The 21820-nt window shown below is 35.3% G+C and overlaps 1 protein-coding gene across 1 annotated transcript in view; it reads right to left on the bottom strand.

The window, feature by feature from the left end:
• Positions 1–324: 324 nt before the first annotated feature.
• UCHL3 (ubiquitin carboxyl-terminal esterase L3 (ubiquitin thiolesterase)) overlaps positions 325–21820 on the bottom strand; it is a 63489-nt gene continuing 41993 nt past the window's right edge. Inside the window, exons 7-9 of the mRNA XM_012642163.1 lie at positions 12065–12140; positions 1135–1193; positions 325–542 (exon numbers count right to left, since the gene is read on the bottom strand). Of these exons, the coding sequence (XP_012497617.1) occupies positions 459–542; positions 1135–1193; positions 12065–12140 (219 nt within the window). The 3' untranslated portion in view covers positions 325–458. The remainder of the gene's footprint in view (positions 543–1134; positions 1194–12064; positions 12141–21820) is intronic.

The following is a 21820-nucleotide window of genomic DNA, read 5'->3' on the forward strand; positions in this document are numbered from 1 at the left end:
TAGGATTACAGGCGTGAGCCACCGCGCCCGGCCGTGTTCATTGCTTTCACTCCTGAACCCAGAACAGTGTCCAGCTCATCACAAGTAGATGCTTAACAAATGTTTTCTAAATAAATATGTTAACATATATGATATTATATTCAGTCTATGCAGATGGAAATTGTGCCTGGTGTCCCAATACAAGATTTCCCGTGAAATCTAAAGAGAGTAAGGAAGCTAGCTACTGCTAGTTAACAAACAAGATAAATCCTTCACAAGAAAGAGAAGGAAGGAACGAGCTGAACCTTTTACTTGGAGTATAAATAATATAAAACATGAGTTAAGTCAAAGTTTAATTCACATAAAATTTAATCAGTCAAGTTAATGAAAATATCAAAATTTTTGAGTTAGTATATGACAGCGGAAATTTAAATTCTGTTGCAAATAATACAGTATTTGGTGTTTCCATTATTAACAAGCTATGCTGCAGAAAGAGCAATCGCGTTAAATCTTAATTCATCAGGGTCACGTTCCATAAACTTCTTGCAAACTTCTATGGCGTCCTACAGGGGGAAAAAAAGTATAATTTTTCTGTTTATAAACATGTGTTTTACTTACAAATGATAAATATACATTTCATATTTTTTCCAATTCATACTAATTTTATATTGCAAACTCTTTTTCCAAATGGAAAATAAAGAACACCGGAAGAGTGAAGTTAGTACCCTAATTTGCTTAGTCCAAAAGTATAAGGTATAGTAAGTATTCTTAAAATGCCTTTAAGGACTTTTAACCTGAAAATTACAGGATTCACTGATTTTAAGCCACACAATTTGTTCATATTTTAAAATCTCTAAAATCAAGATCAAGATGCAATGAATGATTCAATGAAATATGGGACAAAATGACCAAGTCTTTCAATACTATTCTTGTCTTTTTCAAATTTGACACTTGTTCACAGAAAAAGCTCTGGAAACCTCTTTTCTGTTGCAGATTTTTAACACTAGTTTAAATTTTTCTTTTTGGATTTTTCTAAAGAGAGCAAGGACAAAGAAGCACCCAAATACAGAGAAAATGTTATACAAGTGTTCTTTAGAGATGTTTTAAAGATGACAAGAACATTAATAACTCTTAGCCAAGAAGTTTTACTGTTACCTCTAATAAAGTTTCATCACTAGTTTCCCCATGGTTAATTGGAAATGGTTTCCGCCCATCTGTAGAAAACAGACAAACAGTTGAATGCTTAGCTATTTTTACAGTACTTTCAACTTCCATTTTCCTCCTCCCACAATGAGGCAAGAAAAGTTAAATATATTTTAAACAATATATCCTAAAACAAATATTTAAGTGTGCTACCTATATTTTTTAATACTAACGGTTATTAGAATTTTGGTTTCATGTTTGAAAGCCTATATTATCTTTATGAATAGACTATATTACAAATAAATATTGGCTTTAATTTATTGAAAAGAATATACAAAATTAATAACAGTTTTTAAAAAGTTATGAATCTCAGAAGCTGCTTCCTGAAGAAGAAAAAGAAAGAAAAAGTTATGAACCCAGCTTTTACCCTTAGAAATGTAAAAAATTTCTTTTTTCACTTTAAATAGGATGATTTTAAGACTGACATGTTTATACTAATGAAAAGAGCTATATAGTCATGGCTTATAAAATGCTACCACTAATTATGTACCACTCATAATGCAGTAATACAGAGCAATAATCCAAATAAGCCAGGATTATTTTACTGACCACCAAAACAATTAACCAAATTCGCAATCACATTAAACCAGTACTTTTTCAATATTATGAAAAAATGAAAAAGTCCAGAATTATATAAACTTATGCTAATCCAAAGTCAACTGATATTCTATGTCCAAATCTCTAATCTCAGATGTCTTATAAATGGAACTGCATCAAATTCAATCCATAGAACACAGCCCCTTCTATAATTCCATGGTTTCTAAACATAATAAAAATTTCTGAATCAATATTTATACATAGTGATAGACTTGGACTGGTAGATATTACCTTTAAAGAAAAATAGGGAAAATTAACACATGCGTCTACATAAAGTGATACTAATTTCTATAAGTTATATCATCAGAATTTGTGATCCTTATTTTTGGGCTTACACTGACATAAATATTCAAAATCCTAAGGAAACATATCCCTAAATTACAGTACCCGGGACTTAATTCCTAAAGTTTATAAGAACCTTAAAGGAAATCTTTCCTATAAACTAAATAATACACAGGAACACTTAATTACCCGTATTTCTATAAACGTATCTTTCTTAATTATTATGTATATTTCTCAATAATATATCATAAAAATCTCTTTAAAACATGTTTTCATGGCAAATATTTATTCCTCAATAACCTATTTATTCTACATTTATAAGATTCTATTATGTGCTGCCCTACTTTGTATTATTTAATTTTTACATAAAAATGACAGTATAAATAAACAATGTAGGTTTTTCCCTCCTTAACCAAATTATAAATTATTTTCCTGATTCCTATCATTTATTTTTTTGGTATCATTCATTAGACTAGTGAGCTAATAGACTCTAGTGAGTGATTTTCCTTCATATGCAGCTACTGTTTAAAGTAATGTATAATTAATTTCAAACATTATTACAGACTAGGATTATTAAACAAGAGATCTTGAAATATCAAAAGAATATAAACAAAATGAAACTGTATAGCGTTTTGTTATAATAGCAGCTTAGAGCAAAGACTAATTATGATTTTTACTGTTATTCTTTTTCTTTTTTTTTTTTTTTGAGACAGAGTTTCACGGTGTTGCCCGGCTAGAGTGCCGTGGCGTCATCCTAGCTCACAGCAACCTCAAACTCCTGGGCTCAAGCGATCCTCCTGCCTCAGCCTCCTGAGTAGCTGGGACTACAGACATGCGCCACCATGCCCGGCTAATTTTTTTTTCTATATTTTTAGTTATCCAATTAATTTCTTTCTAATTTTAGTAGAGACGGGGTCTCGCTCTTGCTCAGGCTGGTTTCGAACTCCTGAACTCAAACAATCCGCCCGCCTCGGCCTCCCAGAGAGCTAGGATTACAGGCGTGAGCCACCGCGCCCGGCCTTTTACTGTTATTCTAATGCTGAGGTTGGCTAACTACAAACTACAGACCATGGACCAAATCTAGCCCTTAGCCTTTTTTATACCTCCTTTAAATTAAGAATTTTTTATGTTTTTAAAAAGTTGTAAAAAAAAGAAGAAGAAGAATATATGATAGAGAAAAAAAAAAAAAACCTAAAAACCACAAAACCTAAAATACTTACTACTTGGTCTTTTACAAAAAATTTTGCCAAAACAATAAAATCTAAAAGTTGCTGTTGTTCCAACCACCACTACCACAAAACTGCCATTTCCCAATAATTTTGGGTATAGTTTAAGTGAATGCATATCATAAAGAAAGATCTGTGAGGCTCAGAGACTGTCACACTTACAGGCCCCTTCTAAAAGGCGTAGGAAAAAGCTACACCTTGTACGTGGGTCATGTGACCCAGCAATCTTGGTCCAAATGGGCTATACCATTTCCAGGCCGGACAGGAAAGAAGACAGTATCCCAGCTCTTTGGTAGTGACTAACCAATTCATTCAGATCTTGTCTTTCAGATAGTTTGATATAAGACCCCAGAGAAAGCTGTAGGCAACAGAGCTGTACATGAGACAAGAGACATGACAAATAGCACAACACAACAGGATACTTTGTGGTACAGATAGTCAAGTACCAAGTATCATCAAATATCCAAGGACAGCCAATAAAATGAATGATGGAACTTAACACATTAACTGCCATGTGAGTTGTATTTAACCCATGCTAGTTTTGAGCCTGGGGCCTCGTGAAGCATATGTAACTCACACATCCCTTCATCTTGGGAGCTGCGAGAACTATTTTTCAAGTTGCATATAACTCGCACACAGAAAACAATAAAAAATAACAAATTTTTCATTAAATCAGAAAGGATCATTTTGTTTTCAAAGTTTTTATTCTATTTTCATAATAAAACACTGTGGCCCCAAGGAAAAAAATTTTTTTTCTAGTGTGGCAGTCAATGTGTTAAAAAAACAGAGACTATACCAGAAATAAAAACTTTTTAAAAAAAATGTATAGGCATACCTTGGAGGTATTGTGGGTTTTGTTCCAGACCACAACGATGAAGCAGATATCACAATAAAGTGAGTCACACAATTTTTTTGGCTTCCTAGTGCATATAAAAGTTATATTTACACTATACTGTAGTCTACTAGGTGTGTAAGAGTATGTCTAATAAACAATGTAGATACCGTAACTAAAAAATACTTTATTGCTTAAAAATGCTAATGATCATCTGAGCCTTCAGCAAGTCATAATCTTTTTGCTGGTGGACGGTCTTGCCTAGATGTTGAAGGCTGCTGACTGATCAGGGTAGTGGTTGCTGAAGGTTGGAACGGCTGTGGCAATTTCTTAAAATAAGACAACAATGTAGTTGGCCACATCAATTGACTCTTCCTTTCACAAAGAATTTCTCTGTAGCATGTGATGCTGTTTGATAGCATATTACGCATAGTGGACTTCTTCCAATATTGAAGTCAATCCTCTCAAACTCTGCCACTGCTTTATCAATTAAGTTTATGGAATATTCTAAATCCTTTGTTGTCATTTCAACAACATTTACAGCATCTTCACCAAAAGGAGATTCCATCTCAACAAACCGCTTTCTTTCCTCATCCATAAAAGCAACTCCTCCTCGTTAAAGATTGAGCAGGAGATGGCAGCAACTCAGTCACATCTTCAGGCTTCACTTTTAATTCTAGTTCTCTTGCTATTTCCACCCCATCTCAAGTTATTTCTTCCAATGAAGTTGAACCCCTCAGAGTCCTCCATGAGTGCTGCAATTAACTTCTTCTAAATTCCTGTTAATGTTGACATTTTGACCTCCTCCCATGAATCATGACTGTTCTTAATGGCATCTACAATGGTAAACCAGAAGTTTTTCAATTTACTATGCCCAGATCCATCAGAGCATCCACTAACTATGGCAGCATAGCCTTACAAAATGTATTTCTTAAATAATAAGACTTGAAAGTCAAAATTACGCCTTGATCCATGGGCTACAGAATGGATGCTGTGTTAGTAGGCATGAAAACAACATTAATCTCCTTATATATCTCTATCAGAGCTCTTGAGTGACTAGGCATATTGTCAATGAGCAGTAATATTTTGAAAGGATCTTTTTTTTCTGAACAATAGGTCTCAATATAGTGAGCTTAAAATATTTAGCAAGCTATGTCATAAACAGATGTGCTGTCATTCAAGTTTTGTTGTTTCATTTACAGAGCACAGGCAGCATAGATTTAGTGTAATTCTTAAGGATTCTAGGATTTTCAGAACGGTAAATGAGCGCTGGCTTCAACTGAAAGTCATCACTACATTGGCCCCTAACAAGAGAACTGGTCTGTCCTTTGAAGCTTTGAAGCCAGGCATTGACTTTTCTCCTCTCAAGCTATGGAAGTCGTAGATGGCATCTTCTTCCAATAGAAGGCCGTTTTGCCTACATTGAAAATCTGTTGGTTAGTGTGGTCACCTTCATCAATTATCTTCTGGATGACTTGCAGCAGCTTCTCCATCAGCACTTGCCGCTTCACCTTGCATTTTCATGTTACAGAAATGGCTTCTCTCCTTATACCTCACAGACGAAACTCTGCTAGCTTCCAACTTTTTTTCTGCAGCTTTCTCATCTTTCTTGGCCTTCATAAAATTGAAAAGAGTTAGGGCCTTGCTTGGACTAGGCTTTGACTTATGAGAATGTTGTGGCTGGCTTGATCTTCTCTCCAGCCCACTAAAACTTTCTCCATATCAACAATAAGTCTGATTTGCTTTCTTATCATTTGTGTGTTCACTGGAGTAGCACACTTAATTTCCTTCAAGAACTTTCCCTTTGCATTCACAACTTGCCTTACTGTATAGCGCAAAAGGTCTAGCTTTCAGCCTATCTCAGCTTTCAACATGCCTTCCTAAGCTTAATCATTTCCAGCTTTTGACTTAAAGTGAGAAAAGTACAACTCTTCCCTTCACCTGAATGCTTAGAGCCCATTGTAGGGTTATTATTTGGCCTCATTTCAATATTGCTGTGCTCAGGGAATAGGGAGGCGTGAAGAGAGGGAGAGAGATGGGGGAAAGGTTGGTTGGTGGAGCAGTCAGAACACATACCACATTTGTTGATTAAGTTTGCCATCTTACATAGGTGCAGTTCATGGCACCCCAAAACAATTATAATAGTAACGTCAAAAGATCATTGATCACAGATCACCATAACAGACATAATAATAATGAAAACATTTGAAATACTGTGAGATTTACCAAAATATGACACAGAGACAAAAAAGTCAGCATATACTGTTGAAAAACGGCCAACAGGCTTGCTCAAAGCAAGGTTGCCATAAATCTTCAACTTGTAAAAAACAAAATATCTGCAAAGTGCAATAAAACAAAGTATGCCTTTATTATTACTACCCTTAAAATAAGAAAATACTACATACATGAAAGAACAGAATGCTGTATTTTCAAATGCTATAAAAATTCAGAGAACAGAAGAACTTTTAAAATTAAAAATGTGATAGTGGAATTTAGAAACTTCAAATGGGTTTGAATATATAGTTAAAGAAAAATCCCAGACACCAGAACAGGAGACAGAGTAATGAAAAATAGGAGGGATGGCCGGGCGCGGTGGCTCACACCTGTAATCCTAGCACCCTGGGAGGCCAAGGCGGGCGGATTGTTTGAGCTCAGGAGTTCGAGACCAGCCTGAGCAAGAGCGAGACCCTGTCTCTACTAAAAATAGAAAGAAATTAATCGGACAACTAAAAATATATAGAAAAAATTAGCCGGGCATGGTGGCGTATGCTTGTAGTCCCAGCTACTCGGGAGGCTGAGGCAGGAAGATCGCTTGAGCCCAGGAGTTTGAGGTTGCTGTGAGTTAGGCTGACACCATGGCACTCTAGCCTGGGCAACAGAGTGAGATTCTGTTTCAAAAAAAAAAAAGAAAAAGAAAAATAGGAGAGAAAAGATAAGGAGTTCCAATATAGGAGTTCCAAAAAGTGAGAATAAAGGAAAAAAGAAGAGAAACCCAAAGAAAGAAAATTTCCCATATTGAAACATACAAGTTTCTACATTAAAAGGACCCACTGAAGCCCAAAATAATTGATAAAAACAGACCCCAACAAAGCCATATCATCAAAATGTCAGACCACTTTGAATAAAAAAAGATCCTAAAAGTCTGCAGGGTTTTGGGGGAGGAATTGGTTACATACAAAGGACCAGAAATTATAATAACTTTAGACTTAACTGCCATTCAAGTAAGCTAAAATATGACAGAGCAATGCAATCAATATTTTGAAAAAAAAATTATTCTCCAACGTAGAATTTTAGATTCTCCCTAGCTATGCAAATTCATACCTTTAAGGTTTAAAAATATTTACCTCCCTACCCTCCTCCCTTTTAGGAAACTCCTGGAGAAGGTACTAAAAAAATGAGTAAACAAAGAATGGGGGAGACATGGAATCCAGGAACAAGAACTTCCACAGAGCAGTGAGCCAAAGGGAATCCCCAGGATAAGAAGAAGATATCCCATGATGATAAATGTGTACAAGGCTTAGAGCACAACCTGCCCAGCCTGGAGCAGACGAGGAGGCACAAGGAGCTATCTCCATGAAGACAAAGTTAACAGAATGCCAGACGTTCCTGTATATCAGAAGGAGATTTAGACCAGCGGAAAAAAAGCCTGAGCTAGACTTAGTGTTATAACCAAGCAAACCAAAAAGCAAAACGAGACAATTATTAACTCTGGAGAAATTAAAAAGTTAAAAAGAAAAGTACATTACTATGACTATAGCTGAAAATAATGTTTCTGTGGTCAGAATAAGATAAACAAGTATAATTACATTGGGAGAATACAAAAAAGGAAAAGTATGTATTTTGTGATTGGGAGGGAGGAGTAAGGAAAGAGGGCAGCAAAAGAAAGCAAAATCCTTATCTTCCGTTTGAGGAAGTTAAGAAATAATACTTAGGCAACTTCCACCTCCAGCCATTATTTAATAACTGGTACTAGACTAGGCCTCCCACTGGAAACAACCAAAAATCTGGACAAAATACATGAAACAGTTGTGTTTAGACATCGGGAAAGAGGTTGCCCAGAACTGTAGGTAAGCCCTGCAGGAAACATTTACTAGACAGATCCCAGTGCAGAAAAGGGAAAGCCAAGCAGAAAACAATAGTCTCAATGAAGCGAAGGAGAAAGAGAACAGAATTCAAGGAAGCTGAGGCAGTGGAAATTTGCAGAATACTAGAAAGAAAGTAGCTACACACTTTGGAACACATTATTGCTTCTTTCGGGCCAGGCCAGGACTGGTTTGCCAGGTCAGGGTGGGGAACAATGTGTCTGGGACTGAGCTTTAGTCAGTGTAGCCAAGAATTTGTTTCAAGAAGGATAACGGGAGCCAGATTTCTCACTTTCAGAAAAGGGAGGCACAAATACAGAGTTGTTTTTCAATCTGATTGTTCAGTCAATTCTGAATTCACCTCGAAACCCCAATGTTCTAATTTATCCATAAGGAATCGTTACATCTATTTTAAAATGCATACTTCTTCCCTCTGTATATGCCAGGAACTACATGAGACCCCAAGGAAAAGGAAGGGGTGATAAGAAGAGAAATAACTCAGTCCTTTCTATCAGTTAACCTTATAATTTAGCACAGTTAGGAATGAATATATTAAAGACTACCACCATCCTCTGTTAAATAATTATCCTATAGAAATTAATTTGCAACATGTTTACAATCATAGCCTTATTTTAAAAAATAAAGTTAATCTCTCTCGGTACCCACGGGAGATTGGTTCCAGGACATCCCTTCTCTGCTGAGGACACCAAAATCACGGGATGCCCAAGTCCCTTGTATAAAATGGTATAATGTTTGCATATAACCTATGCAATCTTCCCAAATACTTCGAATCATCTCCAGATTATTTATAATACCTAATACATGTAAATGCTATGTAAATAGTTGTTATATTATATTGTTTTATAAATTTGTATTATATTTATTGTTGTTATTTATCTTTCAAATATTTTTAATCTACAGTTGGTTGAATCCACTGATATGGGAGGACCCATAGGTATAGAGAGTCAACTATACTTTGAAATGATTTATTTCTTAAAAACTGTATGCTGGTTTTTTTGTTTGTTTGTTTTTAAGAGGTGAGGTCTGGTTATGTTGCTCAGGCTGGAGCACAGTGGCTGTTCACAGGCACAAAGTAGCACACTGTAGCCTCCACATCCTGGGCTCAAGGATCCTCTTGACTCAGCCTCCCCAACAGCTGGGACTAGAGGTGCATGCTACCGCATCCAGCTACTGTTCTCTAAATCACTGTTTTCTAGTCACTAACTATATAACTCCTCTTGTTCAATACTCCTTTTGAATTTATTAGATACACATCAAGGTTACTACCAGTTTCTCTTACAATAAATCAGCAAACTGCTCATCTTCATTTGTCTTGTACCTATCCCTGCTCTCTATGACATCTCAAAGATATGGCTATTCTTTACAACTCTGAAATTCTTTAAATTCACTTCAAGAATATAATCCCAATAGACCTATAATTCCCTATCAGTCATACTGATCATTCTTCTTGATAAAGAATACCTAAACCAAAGAAGACCTCAGTAGTTCTGCCTTTCTTTTGTGAGGTTCTTCAAAACAATTTTAAAATCCTTTTTCATTGATTTTGGCATGCTCCAGAAGAGTATCATTCTTCATATGTAGCTTACCCTTGATATATGCCCTTTCTTCCAACTGCCTTTTTAGCTTCTGAGCTCAGAGAGCTATCCTACCACCCAAACTGAGTTTTTTAAAACACTCTTTCCTTCTGATTGAGATTATCAGGGATTTTTTTTGTCTAAATATCTTTTAGATATTATTGTTTTTTAGATGTTTTTTAGATGTTATTGTTTTTTATGGGTTTTCTTATTTAAATATCTTTTAGATGTTACTGTTTGTTCTATAACTCTCTCATTCTGAAAGTCACCATCACTTTTATATCTTGGGTTATGCATCAAATTTAACTTTTTTCTGGTCTTTTCCAAATCTACTTTCTTGAAGTCAACAGAATGTGTCTGGTGAGTCTCAGCATTCTCTTTACTTCCTCTTCCACTAGTTATTCTTTACTATTCACAATTCAGAGTAGAAACTCTGCTTCTAGTAATGTCAGACATTTGAAAACCCTAATCATTGTTATATTTTATCTCTATGCATATTTTGTAGACTGAATTAGCAAAGTGTGTCTTCTAAACTGTTCTGCAAGTCTGTTATACACTCCCATAATAATGAATTCTTTTAAGTTTGATTCCTACTCAAATCATTCTACTATTATAGACAACCCTCAAGGCTGTACATGTCTATAAATACTAAGTTCTTTCTTTTCCTTGTCCTCTTTGATAGAGCCATTTCTTTTTAATGAAGTACATGATTCTGTTGCTATATTCCAAACACAAAATCAACCTAAATTTTATGAATCATGTTTACAGTTACAATCTGAGTTCTTTCAAAACTTTTCTGCCTTGAAATAAGTTAAGGAAAATGAATGTGGCAAGTTCATATATAGAAAGCAAATGAGAGGTAAGAGAACCAAAATCATGGTATCTAGAATTACTAAAAAGAACTTCCCTTTTTTTGTTTTGTTTGTCTATTTCACCTTTTTAAACCCAAGAAGATCTTTTTTTGGGGGTGGGGGACAGAGTCTCACTCTGTTGCCTGGGTTAGAGTGCCCTGGCATCAGCCTAGCTCACAGCAACCTCAAACTCCTGGGCTCAAGCAATCTTTCTGCCTTAACCTCCTGAGTAGCTGGCACTACAGGCATGCGCCACCATGCCCAGCTAATTTTTTCTATATATTTTTAGTTGTCCAGCTAATTTCTTTCTATTTTCAGTAGAGACGGGGTCTCACTCTTGCTCAGGCTAGTCTTGAACTCCTGACCTCGAGCGATCCTCCCACCTCGCCTCCCACTAAACCCAAGAAGATCTTACAGAAAATAAGAGGATTCATAATAAGTACTGTATATCAATTATGAAAAATTATAAGAAGTTTCTTCTGTCTGAATAAATCAGTTAAAATTATGTGCATCTCCTCCAATATGCCCTGAAATAATCCACCTGTAGGTAAAATTGTTTTTTAAATGCAGGTATAGGCTGTGCGTGGTTGTTCATGCCTATAATCCTAGCACTTTGGAAGGCCAAGGTGGTAGGATCACTTGAGGCCAGGAGTTCGAAGACCAGCATAGACAATAGTGAGACCCAGTCTCTACAAAAAAATTTAAAAACTAGCCAGGCATGATAGCACTCACCTGTAGTCCCAGCTACTGAGGAGGCTGAAGCAGGAGAATCACTTGAGCCCAGGCATTTTGAGGTTGCAGTGCGCTATGACAATGCCCAGCCTCAATCAATCAATCAACCAATCAAATATAAATAAATAAATAAACAAGCAAATAAAATGCAAGTATAGGCCAAAATACCAAATAATCATGGGTACTCTGACATATACTTGAGGGAAGCAATGCTAGAAAACACAAGCTCCTGTAAATTCTTTTAAAAAATCAGACTGAATACATACGAATAGAACAAAAGCCTGAACCCTAGTGATACTCATTATTGACTACAAAACTTGGTTATTATGACTATTACACTGTTTTAAAACTAAAGGCAGTTCATCCAGATATTGATAACTAACCCAATAATTTAGTAAAGATTGTCAGGATAATTTTCAGAAGTCTCCTATAATAATTTTTACTTTCCTGCTTTGCTAAAACGCAAAGGTGGTATGCAAATATTCTTGAATTATAAATTGTCTTATCATAAAAATTATTTTTTCCAGTAAAAAATTTTAAAAGGGAAACTATCATTATGTTAACTCAATTTTACAGGGCAATCGATTCATTTAAGTAAACACAATAAATATTAACAGTCCTGTTTATCATAAAGACTTTTCCATTTACTATTTCTCTCCCCAGGATAAATTAAAATAGTTCTTACCTAATTCATAGAGATGCCCATCTACATGAACTAATGCAATAAAATGAAGGTCTACTTTTTCATCTATACTTGGTGCCTGGAAGAGGAGGGAAAAATACATATTATATGCATTAGTAGTCAAACAAATCAATCAAGTAAATATAAACACGTATAAATAACATCAAATGGTATAAGAGAACATTTATCTAATCTAATTCAAGGCCTCATCTTTGATACGGTGGACAAAGAGTGACCATGCCTACGTTTGTGACTATGTGCTCATCCATCAACAAGGAAAACATTGACTAAAAGCAAATCTTTCTTAATCTCAATTGATCTAAAGACTAAAAGTCTTGTTCACCTTGGAAGCCCCAGTGCTTTGCACAATGCCTGGTACATAGAATATATACACAGTGCATGCTTGTTGAATGGAACTAATGCACAAACTAACTTGTTTAATTTTAAAAATTCGAAATAAGAAAGTTAAAACATTTTTAATAATGCATAAATAGTTTGAAAAAAACCATCTTTTCAAGTTAAATTTTAAGATAATTTTAAGACATCAAGAAAGTGAGTTGTCCCCTTAAGGACTTGAACTTAATCTTGTGTTTTGAACAACTCAGCATACTCTTAGAGTAAAATAAGTCTCTTATTCTAGATTTTAAAAGTTTAAAAATGAATAAATGCAGGAAAATAGCCCAGAAAATTAAAAGCATGGAAAAAAGGATAAGAACAAATTTAAAGTACAATTAACTATAGCCTATGATTGTTCTCTTGCTTTCTTTGACTCTTTTTTTTTTTGTTTTTTTTTTGTTTGTTTGTTTGAGACAGAGTCTCACTGTGTTGCCCGGGCTAGAGTGCCGTGGTGTCATCCTAGCTCACAGCAACCTCCAACTCCTGGGCTCAAGCGATCCTCCTGCCTCAGCCTCCCGAGTAGCTGGGACTACAGGCATGCGCCACCATGCCCGGCTAATTTTTTCTATATATTTTTAGTTGTCCAATTAATTTCTTTCCTATTTTTAGTAGAGACGGGGTCTCGCTCTTGCTCAGGCTGGTTTCAAACTCCTGAGCTCAAACAATCCGCCCGCCTTGGCCTCCCAGAGAGCTAGGATTACAGGCGCTTTCTTTGACTCTTAATAAACAATTTGAAATTAAAGCTAGATCTAGGTTCTCTTATCTTACCAAGTTCAATTGATATGAGAAATATCTACACTTCTCAGACACTCAAGTAACTCAGGCAATGCCAATACATTAAATGTCACTTTCTATGATATGCAGTAACTGTGTCACACTAATGTGTTAGCTATCAAATCTAAATGGTTTGAAATGAAATACAATCACTGTTAAATACATGTAGAATGAAAATTTTAGAGGCAAAAGTTTTCAAGAGGCATAAATCAAATTATATTTCATATTACTTAATATCCTTTCAGTAACACAGATAGCATTTTAACTCAAAAAATTATACTCTTTTCACCCTGAAATAATTATATATTTTCAAGTAGTTGTTATATGAAGTTTTCTGACACTGATATTGAAAGACACAGAATAAGCATTACTATCTTGGATTTACAGAATGCTTTTAAAACATCTGCAGATACAGTGACTCATCTAATCTCATATAATTCTTCAGATATTATTTCCCACAAATTATAAATGGAAGAAATTCAATATAAATTGATGTGGCAAACTAGCTTTTCCTAACTTCAATCTAGAACCACAGAATTCTACAGTTGGTACAAATCAAGGTTATTTAGTTTTACTGTTGCTCTAATCCTGGACAACTCTGTACCACAGCCCCATCTGCGGCAGCCCCTCCAATGACAGGGAACCTCCACTAGGTTTTGAGACGGTCCATTCTGTTGTTAGACAATTTTGTTATAGTTATCCCTCATACTAGAGGCTAAGATATGTCTCCTTGTATATTCCATCATCTTAGAAAGAAGTCTCATCCCTCTTGAACATATTTCTTCATATACTTAAAAACAGTGATGATGAGTTCTCTTACTTTCCTGATCAGGAACTCAAAAAATATTAGTGATCACTCAATCCAATACCCTCACTTTATCAATAACCAGGAGAATCTAATTTTTCAAGGATAACCCTAGGCAATTCTATATTGTAAATTCAATTCTATAAAAAATGCTAGAAAGAATTCTTTATTCAACTAGGAAAGAGTCTTGTTTTACTCATTTTAAGACAATTTTCCAATAGGATATCAGGTATTTTAAATCTTTTGAGCTGTTAATGTTTTTATAAATATATCTTATAGCTTCTATTTTTCATATTTTGCCAGTAAATACAATCCTGGTAGAGATACAACTGGAGTCAGAGAACTGAACATGTATTCAATCTCTATAAGCCTTGGGTTTCTAAAAATTCATTTTGAGGTTTAAATGAGATGTATGCAAGTACTTTGTAAACTGTTAAGTGCTATATAAATCTTATGCATTATTACAATACTACTACATTATCACAAATGTAACCAATTACCAAATCTAGTGACTCAAAATGGTGCGTCATTGCACCTTTTATCTAAAAGTGCGTACTAAAAACATAAAACTCTAAAAAGAATATGAAAAGCCTTCAAACTATTATAAAAGATAAGTAAAGCTCAAAACTTCTCAGCCTTCCACAAAACCTCAGTACCTGTTATGAGCCTTATCCTTTGACCAACTTCAATTAGTCTGAGAGTCTAGAATCTGTAATTATTCAATTGCTTAAAAATCATTCCACTAAAAACTAGAATAAATAAAAAGCAAATTCCAGCAAGTCTTGTGTTTGAAAAAAAGACCAATAAGTAACTATACAAAAGGTAGAAAACAGAGGATATACATAGATTGAATCTTTTTTGCCTACATATACATATTTTTTAATTCCCTAATTTTGAACATAACACTTCTTAGTTATTTCAAAGAATTAAAAAGTAATATAACAAATCAGTTAGATAGAAATTAATACTAAATATAAATTTCACATTATAAAAATACAAATTAAATTTAATGTATAATTATATGGCACTTAATATATACCAGACATTGTTCTAAGTGCTTTATATGTGTTGAATAATTAAACATCATACAGAGTCAGCATCCCAAATCCAAAACTCTAAACCTGAAATGCTCTAAAATCCAAAACTGTTTGAGCACTGACATGATACTTAAAGGAAACACTGATTGGACCATTTCAGATTTCAGATTTTGGGGTTTGGGATACTCAATCAGTAAGTATAATGCAAATATTCCCAAATATATAAAAATCTAAAATTCAAAACATTTCTGGTCTCAAGCATTTTGGATAAGGGATACTCAACCGGTATAAACCCCCAGAAGTAGGTAATATGACTATATCCATCTTATTCTCAACAAAACTGAGGCACAGAGACATTAAGTAACATGCTCTAGGTTACATAGTTAGTGATGGAATCTGGATTCAAACCCAGGCAGTGTGGTTCTAGAATCCATGTTCTTAACCACTACGCTATGAAAATATTTAAAGCTACAAGGCAATGGAATTAATATGAAACAAAGATCAACATTATATAAAAACATATAAAACTGGAAATACCAAATTTTATGGCATGTTCATTTATATTCGAATATTTTTAAAGTACAAATAGAATTATTCATATTTAGAATTGAATCAATTTTGTGCCCAGGTCAAAATTTATAAATTTAGGATTTTATTGTGGTCATCTAATTCACCTTGTATCTCTCACTGTGCCCAACAGTGTATGGCACAGTAGGGAAGCAACAAATATTGAATGAATGAATGAATAAAAATGACAAATGAATGCTGTGGCCCAATGGAAAAAAAAAAAAATAGAAAGAGAGAAAGACACCAGTTTAATACTCAGCACATATAGAAGGCTATTTGATGACCACACTGATATTTGGTGGAAGCAAATGTTTAAGGAAAGACTCCGCTTCATAGTTAGAGTATAGCTCTACAAGGGTAAATAAGGGGAAGAAAAACTGACTTTTAATTGTTTTTAAGCATCAAATGTGTGTGTAATAGACTCCCCTGGCTTCAAAAGTCAGGATCATTTACAGAAATGTCAAGTTTCTTACAAATGTATGGCACACACCAAAGCTTTTAGGTATGACACCTCTAGGTAGGCTCTGCCAAACCAGTCTTTGCCTTTAATAGTCCAAAACATCAGAAAAACAAGAGCTGTAGTTGCTTAATTCTGTAGTTTATTTCAGTCGTGAGAATTATTAGAATTCCACCAACCTCAACATTTAAAATAATTAGCAAGATTATAAGAACAAATGTACTTTAATAGTTTGCAGATATTATTACCCTACAAAAGAGAAATCATAAAACTTCTGGGAGGCCTATATCAACACACAAGGAGAAAATCTTCACCACCTACTTGGAAAAGATATTTAGAAACTGAATAGGCAGGGAAGATCGGATCAAGATTAAACCAAGTACCTGAGCCACTTCAGGGAATAAAATAGCTTAGATGAAACACCCTACACCATGAAGGATTTAGATTGAGGCTAGAGTAAGTAAAGTGACCCCAGAGCATGGCAAGAGACTAAAGCCATGCTCAGAAACATAGGGGGGAGAAAAAAAAGTAATAGATGGCAAGGAACTCAGAAGGTACACAATATTTGTTGATCCAAGTCAACTAAATGAAATCAGAAAGCAGAAGCGTAAGAGAACACATTCTCTTTAACAACTAACAGGAACTGAAACATTATCATGAATGTTGATCATTACTCATCAAAAGGCAGACGCCCTTATGTTGGTAGGAGATGGAGTGAAAAGATGGATGTTCACCAAGGCAGTGGTGAAAGTCAAGCTAGACTGCAAAGCATAGAAGTATGCTTGCAATCTTATTGGGGGAGAAAAAGCTAATGGTTGAGTGAACGAAGAGAAAAGTACTCTGAAGACTGAAGACGGTTAAGGGGAAAAAAAAAAAAAAAAAGGATTGCCCTTATCACTGGAAGAAGAGTTGGAAGATTGACTACACTTACAACAGAATGGAGACCCAAAGATGGTAGGCGTAAGAAGGGTCGCCAGCGACGGAGACGGAGAGATGGACTGGTAGCTTTTGCAGGGCCTACATGGTTACGTTTGACCCAGGGCAGGGATGCATGGTGACACAATGATGAGGCCTTCGTTCTGCAGTGGCTAGAATGAGGCTGTGATGAGGATGGCGAAGAGGACTACATAATTAAAAAAGAGAATATTTTACTTAGACCACGTTTCTGTGTGATCGTTTATTCTTAAAAGCAATGTACGGTTACTTGTATTCTTATGGTCTAATACTTTTAATAACCATAATCTTGCACAGGATGATGTAGGAATATTGGTCAAAAGCAGGAAAAGTGGAAACATATAACCAAGTATCAGGTTATATGCCATACATCCCTACGTGCACATGTGAAAATATTCACATATCTTCATTTGCATAGCACAGACTCATGGAGCTGAGTATTCATTTAAAAGCCACTAAAATGTAATTGTTACATGGAATTGTTTTTTTTTTTTTGAGACAGAGTGTCGCTTTGTTGCCCGGGCTAGAGTGCGTGCCGTGGCGTCAGCCTAGATCACAGCAACCTCAAACTCCTGGGCTCAAGCAATCCTGCCTCAGCCTACCGAGTAGCTGGGACTACAGGCATGCATCACCATGCCCGGCTAATTTTTTTTTTTTTCTATATATTTTAGTTGTCCAGATCATTTCTTTCTATTTTTTAGTAGAGACGGGGTCTCGCTCTTGCTCAGGCTCGTCTCAAACTCCTGACCTTGAGCGATCCACCCGCCTCGGCCTCCCAGAGTGCAAGGATTACAGGCGTGAGCCACTGCGCCCGGCCCATGGAATTGTTTTTAAAAGGTAACACACATACAAAAACCATGTAACATACAAAACACACAAAGAAGAACGGGTAGAGGAAAACTATACAGTGATAAACCTTGGTAAAAAAGAATTCCTTGGAGGGAATAAGCTCCAAGGAGGAAAAAAAACCTTGAAAATATAAATGAGAATGGCATTAACCTCTCTGATGCTGATGACCTGAATAAACTATCCTCCTACTTAGGCAGACAAGTTACATAAAAAATATCATGGCCCACTAGCTATGTTTTAGTAAACAATAACATTAGTTAAAATATGTATTACTTATTTTATGCCAGGTATTCTTTTAAGCACTTTACATATATCGATTCATTTACTCTCCCAGTAACCCAAAAGACAGGTACAACTACTCCAGTTTAACAAACGAGGAATCAAAGCACAAACCAATTAGGTTTAGTAACACCACCAGGGTCATATTGCCAGCAAGTGGCAGGTTGGGACTCAAACTCAAGAAATCAGATTCTAGAATCCAATGATCTTAATCACTATGGTGGATAGCCTAAGTGATCAAGAGAAAGATTTTAATGCTAACTTATTAGACCAGATCCTAATAAGCAGAGGAATAATTCTCATAAGGTTAGATATTTTAGAATCACCTTTCAAACACTATTGTACCACAAAAGCCAAATCTGGCCAAGAGTATTTCACAAAATACACATGGGTACAATAACTAACTTAGTGGTAACCCAAATGACTTCATAACTGTCATCTTCAATTAATAACGCCAGTACATAAAATAAAAAATTAATGTAAAGGAGTATGACAAAATTATAATGATCAGAACCACAATGAGAAGAAAGAAAAAGAACAGTGACGTAAGTCCTTGCTTAGTGATAATATTTAATAGATTTCACTAACCACAACCTATTCTCTTTAGGAATGTGAGGAGTTTTACTCTGAATGATCTCTAAAATTCCTTTCAACCCTGAAAATTCTACAATCCTACCCCTAGTACTTTCAACCTATATAAATAATACACTAACCTAAAATAAAGCTATAATTTTGATGGGGGTTTCAAAAATATGTTTGTGAGCACTTCAGCTGCTCATAAATAAGAATCAATCAGGATTACATAAATGAATCCTATGCTTGGCTCTACATAGGAAGAAAGGTGTCTGTTCTCACAAACAGGCTAATCAGAAGTTTGTCACATTCAATCTGATTACACTCAAATAAGAGAAAGATAGAGAAGGAGAGAAAAAGGGAAGAGAGAAGAAATAAATGAAAGAGAAAGAAATGGAGTAAAGGAAGAGAGGGAGGGAGTGCTAATGAACAGTAGAGAAAAAAAAGATTTATAAGAATCTGGGGAGGGAAAAATTACTAAGCCAGAGTTATACACTGAAAGAATGTATAAGGTGTAACAGGTAAAATGGAAAGGTATTTCTGCCAAAGAATTTAGTGTGAGAAAAACAGAAATAGAAACAAGGAGCACATGTGCAGAAGACAAGATTGTTAGGTATGGGATTTAATTATACTCTTTCAATTTAATAAGTTAACCTGCTACTTTTTTATGGTGTTAGCAAAAGACATGAGACTCCTGGATCAGACAAAAAGGACTTTATTACTCATAGCACAGCAAGGAGCATGATCATCAATATGTTTGTGCCAATTCATACAAGGGCAACAGATAGGGCCAGGATGGATGGCTGCACATGCAGCAGACTGCATTACAAGAGAGGAATATTGAACTTGGAAAGCATTATTTTATAGTAAGCAGTAAGTAAACCTGCTCTTTGCTCTGGAGGAAAACATACTACCTCATCCCTTAAGGTTGCTTACTACCAAACACACCTGTAAGAAATGTGTTTTGTAACTTCAAGTATGATGGTCCTGTTCTTTTGATATTTTTGAAAACTTTTTTTGGGGGGGGATATTTTCAAATTTACAGAAAATTACAAAAACACAAATAGTACAGGGAGCATCCAGATTTGTCTATGACATTCTATCTGCATTTGTTTTATCATTGCGCTTAGATTCTCCTCCTCTCTCTACATAATTATTTTTCATTTTGAGAGTAAGTTAAATGCACCATGGCTCTTCACTTCTATATACTTCAGTATTTCCCAAGACTAAGGAATTCTGTTACATTACATTAGTTATCACCATCAAAATTTTATATTGATATAAAACTTTTGTCTAAACTCCTATATTTTAATTTTCTTAGTTGATCTAGTCATGGACTTTATAGCATTTTCCCCTAGGATCTAATCAGAGCAGATATTTAATTTACTCATCATGCCTCCTGAGAATTCTTTAACTTGGAACATACCCAATAGTCTTTTATTTCATTTTAAACACTATCCCTTTCCCCATTTTTTTTTTTTCTTTTTTTTTTTGAGACAGAGTCTCACTGTGTTGCCCGGGCTAGAGTGCCATGGCATCATCCTAGCTCACAGCAACCTCCAACTCCTGGGCTCAAGCAATCCTCCTGCCTCAGCCTCCCGAGTAGCTGGGACTACAGGCATGTGCCACCATGCCCGGCTAATTTTTTCTATGTATTTTTAGTTGTCCAATTAATTTCTTTCTATTTTTAGTAGAGACGGGGTCTCGCTCTTGCTCAGGCTGGTTTCGAACTCCTGAGCTCAAACAATCCACCTGCCTCAGCCTCCCAGAGAGCTAGGATTACAGGCGTGAGCCACCGCGCCCGGCCCCCATTTTTTAATAAAAAATTTTCTAAGTAAAAAGTTATGCTCTCTGCTAAGACAGACTGTTTTATTTCTTCCTTTCTAACCCATATGCCCTTTATTTTCTTTTCTCGCCCTATTGCATTGGCTAGGACCTCTAGTACAATAATGAATTTCATGGATTTCTGCTTTTATCTCTGTTATTTCTTCCTTCTACTTACTTTAGATTTAATTTTCTCTTCCTTTGCTACCTTAAGGTAAAAACTTAGATTGTTGACTTGAAGCCTTTTTGTCTTTTCTACTATAAGCTTATAGGGATATAGTTTCTCTCTAAACCCAGCTTTTTCTTTACTACTACAAGCATTTAATGCTCTAGATTTCTTTCTAACCCCTTCATTAGCTGCATCCTGTAAATTCTAGTATTTTTGTTAATTTTCAATCAATTTAAAATGTTTTCAGCCGGGTGCAGTGGCTCACGCCTGTAATCCTAGCACTCTGGGAGGCCGAGGCGGGAGGATTGCTTGAGCTCAGGAGTTCGAAACCAGCCTCATCAAGAGCGAGACCCCATCGCTACTAAAAAAATAGAAAGAAATTAGCTGAACTAAAAATATGTAGAAAAAATTAGCCGGGCATGGTGACACATGCCCATAGTACCAGGTACTTGGGAGGCTGAGGCAGGAGGACTGCTTGAGCCCAGGAGTTTGAGGTTGCTGTGAGCTAGGATGATGCCACGGCACTCTAGCCCGGGCAACAGAGTGAGACTCTGTCTCAAAAAAAATAAATAAATAAAATAAAATGTTTTCTAATTGCCCTTGTGAATTCCTCTTTGACCTAGTTATTTAGAAGTATGCTGTTCAATTTCTAAATATTTTGGGGATTTTCTAGATTTTTTTTGGTATTGGTTTCTAACTTAATTCCATTATGATTAGAAAATATCCTTTGTATGATTTAAATTTTTAAAAATGTGTTAAGGTTTATTTTCCGATACAGATTATGGTATATTCTGGTGAATATCCCATATGCACTTGACAAAAATGTATATTTAGCTGTTGTTGGAGTATTCTATAAACATCAAAAAGGCCAAGTTATTTGACAATGTTATTCAGGTCTTCTATGTCTTTATTAATTTTCTGTGTCTACTTGTTCTATTCGTTACTGAGTGTTGAAATCTCCAACTACCATTGTAGATTTGTGTATTTCTCCCTTCAGTTCTATCAGTAGATACTAGGTCATTAAATATGAAATGTCCGATTTCAAATCAAAAGTGTAGTTTATTGTATCTCAAAT

This window comes from Propithecus coquereli, unplaced genomic scaffold (assembly GCF_000956105.1).
Source record: "Propithecus coquereli isolate 6110/MARCELLA unplaced genomic scaffold, Pcoq_1.0 Scaffold176, whole genome shotgun sequence".
Lineage (NCBI taxonomy): Eukaryota > Metazoa > Chordata > Mammalia > Primates > Indriidae > Propithecus > Propithecus coquereli.